The 4,419-nt window shown below is 54.3% G+C and overlaps 1 protein-coding gene across 1 annotated transcript in view; it reads right to left on the bottom strand.

The window, feature by feature from the left end:
• Positions 1–2,157: 2,157 nt before the first annotated feature.
• LOC104286566 (carbonic anhydrase 9-like) overlaps positions 2,158–4,419 on the bottom strand; it is a gene marked incomplete at its 5' end in the record, with an annotated part of 4,572 nt that continues 2,310 nt past the window's right edge. Inside the window, 6 exon segments of the mRNA XM_009885180.1 lie at positions 2,158–2,195; positions 2,240–2,407; positions 2,776–2,842; positions 3,130–3,179; positions 3,182–3,218; positions 3,986–4,128. Coding sequence (XP_009883482.1) covers positions 2,158–2,195; positions 2,240–2,407; positions 2,776–2,842; positions 3,130–3,179; positions 3,182–3,218; positions 3,986–4,128 — 503 coding nt within the window.

Below are 4,419 nucleotides of genomic sequence, written 5' to 3' on the forward strand. Positions count from 1 at the left end.
TTGTGCAAAGGCTAGGGCACCCCTGCACCCCCACCATGGCTGCCTGCCCCCTGGCTCAGCACACAGCTGCCAGGACCCCCCTTCCCAGGCAGATATGCCCCCTGGCTGCCTTCCCCTCCTTCGGGCCAGCACCTCACCTACCTGCTGCTGAACTGTTGCTACCTGGAAGAGAGACAGCACAGTCAAGAGGTTGCCAGAGGTGGTTGGGGGAGGGAAATGTCAAGCCTGCAGGGCTTCAGGCCATGCTGTCAAAGCAGGGCTGCCTGCAAGATTCCCCATCGCCCATGAGTGGACAGAGGAGAGTTGCCCTCTGCATCCCCAGCAGCTCGCAAGCCTGGCCCCAATACCCCACCAAGAGCATTAAGGGAAAGGAAGGAAAAATAATAATAATATTCCTTGAACCACAGCCCACACAAAAGCCTCACTGAATCCAGCTAGAAACTCCCCTACTACAGCTGCCACTGCCTGGGAAGCAGGCAGGCAGGGAGCAGAGCTACTGCAGCACCCCATGACTGCACCAAGCCCTGCAGGAGACCCTGGAGAGGGGCATGGGGCAAGCCTGGCAGGCAGCAACTGCAGGGACAGCTGCCTGTGGCAAGATGGTGAGCAGCTCCCCGGGAGGAGGCACCTGGCCTTTGCCAGCCCCCATTGCCCCAGCCTCAATGGCTGGAGGCTTTGGAACAGCTTCTGCAAGAAAGTAGCGAAAGAAAGGCTTGGAGGTAAGTGGAAAATATGATGAAGTATCTAACAAGTTTACCAAAGATAGAGCATGCCAGCCTAACTTGATATCTTTGATAAGTGATATTCTAGACAAAAGAAAATGTGGTAGATTTTATCTCTCCCTACTTCAGTGGAGCATTTGATGTGGTGCCACGTGGGAAACTGCTAGCCAGGCTGAAGACCATAGTGATTAAAAGCCTAAGGCTGTTAGCAAGCTGGCTGCAGGTGGGAAGTGCCCTGCACCACAGTGTGTGGTTACTGAGGAATTGCCCAAAGGCCTGCAACCAAGCCTGTGTGTTGTTTCTATTAGTCACCTTGACAAAAAATGTAGGAAATGCCATCAAAACAGAAAAGGAACAGGATGGACAGAAAAACCCAAGTGACCTCAGAGAGCAGCAACGGACAAGAATTCAGCAATGCAGAGCGATAGTCACACCTGAGGGTTAACAGGAATTTCTACTCATCACTGGAAACCACCAATGCAAAAAAGGCCTTCAAGGACAAACAGGATGGGCAGATGGGAATGTGTTGGGCAGGGGATGGTGCGCCTGGCCAGGATGGCTGTGTCGCCCCACTGGCAGAGCACAGCCTTCAAGAGGGGTCCCCTGCACTGTCCTTTCTGTAGGTCTTAGCACTCAGCAGTGGGGTGCTCGTTGTAAGCCTGTACCTCTGCAGCTCCTACCAAATTTAGGGGATGTTTGGGGATGAAGAATCTGGCTGGGATGCTAGGAGTTGGCTCTTCGCCCTTGACCATACATCCCCCAGCCATGCTACTGTTGCTTCTGCAAAACCAAGGACAAACTAGTTCCTAGAAACCGATCTTCCCCATGCAGGGCAAGACAAGTGTGGAAATGGGGGAGAGTGGGACCCCAAGACCAATGCTGCCACAAGTCACCTGCCAGGCAGGCCTAACCCATGCAAATACTGTGTTTCCTAAAGAGATGCAAAGCCTCAACTCCTGCTCCTCACCCTGTCCCTGCATATCTGCGGCTGGGTGCAGCCTGAGCACATTCACGTGCTCCTTACCAGAAGGCAGCTGCTTCACCAAAAGGAGGGTGGTCTGGAAACTTGCCAGCACCCATCACCTGTGCAAGTCCTGCACCAGCCAGAAATTGTTCTGCAGAGGTTTGCTGTCATCATTCCTCAGGCTTGTCATTGGTCATTGAAGGCTTCCTGCTTTATAATTACAAACCACTGATAGACCTTTTTGACACATGCTACTACCTGGCAGTTCCATACGATGAATGCAAAAGGAGGAGAAGTACGCGTAACTACACTGTTCCTGACCCACCAGGTCTCTTTGATGGACACGTCTGGCCCATGTACTTGAAACACAGGAAAGAAATGGAGGACAGCGGTGTTGATGTTGTTTATTTAGCACTGACATCTGGAAGGAGAGTAGCGTGAGCAGAGCAGAGTGCATCCCACCTTTGGGAGCTAGGCAAGCCCCAGGGGACTGACACAGATGGTGTATGCTTGCGGGGAGAGGCTGGGCAAGACTGAGCATGGAGCTCATTGCTCTGAGGGATCTGGTCATGAGAGAGCAGCATGCTCTGGTTGAAGACCGTCCACTTCACCATCTGGTAGCAGGAAGGGGTGGTCAGAGAGCCACTGTAGTGGAAGTAGAGTTTCAGGTTGGCAGGCAGCAGGCCTGTGATGTTGAATCTAGGCACCAAGACTTCCTTGCCTGGGAGAAGAAACACCATGGGAGCAAGTGGGGCAACCCCTTGGAGGACAACAGGCAGGACCAGCATGGAGATCATGGGAACAGACCTGACCTGGAGCATCCCCTCAGCCCAGCCTGGCACCACATGTGCCAGGGTCCACCTTGCTGCACCCAGTGTGCTGGAGAAAGGGCAGTAGGTTTGCCCTGGAGGCAGGGGAAAGCACATGTGAGCAGAGGGCACCTTGGAAAGCTGTTTCTGTACAAGTTGTGCAATGCTCCCCTTCTCACATACACACGGTAAACACCTGCTGCAGCCTCTCTGCCGTGCAGTGGATTTCTCTGCTGGGCTGCAGCTCCTGAGACAAGTACTAGGTGGGACAGGGCCTTACCTTCTCTTTGGATTTTGTACAGATGCTCAAGTATTTTCTGATAGTATGGGTTCTCCCTTGGCCCAACCTGCAACACAGAGACCTCACAGAAATGGCAAGCACAGGAGCCAAACGGAGGCCAGGTGGTGATGGCAGTGGCAGCAGGGAGGAATTGCTCCCTGAGAGGTGCACCTTGTCCCAGTGACCCCTTCCTCCTCAGGGCTGCCCTGCCCTCTGGTACTGCCCTCTCTCTCCCCAGGTACATTTGCACCTTTGCCTGTCCCCAAAACCATGGCTGCCTCTGCCCCCCCAGTCCCACTCCCCCCCAGCACTGCTCCTACCCCTTCTCTCCCAAGGCTGAGCTATGGGACTCACCTCCAGGAAAGCTCCCAGTACAGCCAGACCATCCAGGTGGACCATTGCTTAAAGCTGTCATACTTGGTGGTGTAATGGACCACATGGATCTGGAAGGGAAACACGCAACCCTGATGCAGGATGGGCACCTCCAGGAGGTACTCACCCCCCATGGGGCTCTAGCCTGCTGGAGCAAGGGCTGGGAGAGACATGCACCCATGCCAAGCGCCCCTCCTTGGAAGGGAATATGCTGGTGGGACCAAGAAAGTGTGCCACTGCAAAGCAGCAAGCATGAAGGGCTGCCCACAGGAACTTCCCCGGTCACAGACAGCAAACCAGTGCTCTGCCCTACATACCAGGGGGTTGTACTGCAGAGCCAGGTTCAGTTTGAGGACAGCACTAGCAAAGGAGGAATAAAACCAGATGGGATCTGCAGAGCAAGAAGATAGTGTGTACAGAGTAAACAGTCCCTGCAGCTGCCTGGGAAGCTGGCTCCCCCAGCCTGGGGGCTGCCATGGCTCCTGCTCCATCAGCCCAGGACTGGGCTGCAGCACAGGGACAGGCTGCACTGCTCACATATGGCCAGCTCCAGCCCACCTGCGGGCAGAGCATCCTGTCTCCTCTTCACCTCTGCACCGCAGGCTGCAGCATGAATTTGGCTCGTTTTGTGCATTTGGCTCTTGTTTTGTGCATTTGGCACCAAAGCATGGGCTCCTACACTGAACTCTGCTGCTGCAGAGCTGCCCAGGGAGCAGGGAACCTGGCCAAGTAGTTACCGCATTCATCCAGTGAAAATCAGGACCATGGGCCAGGAGCAGGACATCACTCCAGCACAAGGAGAGGAAAGGATGTATCCACCACCATAAGGGCTCCTTACCTCCACAGCAAAGCAGTGCCCATTGACCATGTGCTCGGAGCCGGATCCCAACAGGGAGCCCCAGTGCAGGTGCAGCTGCACAGCTTGGTACTGCTGGGCATAACCACTGGTGATGGCCAGTGACTCAGGCAGCTCAAGGACAACTGCAAGGGCAGAAGGAAGAGGTCAGTCAGTAAAACACAAAGCCCATTCCATCCCACAGGTACACAGAGATGTCTGAAGGGAGTCACCCTGGGCTTGTGGAAATTTGCCACAACAAAGCAGCTTGTTTTCCATCTTTAATGAGGCTATGGGTGGGTCAATGCCCAGAGCTATGCCAATGCAACAGGCTTGCTTCAACTTTCAGCTTCAGGTTGCAAGACACCCTGGTAAATATATTAGCTTCAAAAATAGCTGCTCTGAAAAAGCAGGAAAGTGAAGAGCGCCCCCCCCCC

Source organism: Charadrius vociferus, unplaced genomic scaffold (assembly GCF_000708025.1).
Source record: "Charadrius vociferus isolate BGI_N301 unplaced genomic scaffold, ASM70802v2 scaffold990, whole genome shotgun sequence".
NCBI classification, from domain to species: Eukaryota; Metazoa; Chordata; class Aves; order Charadriiformes; family Charadriidae; genus Charadrius; species Charadrius vociferus.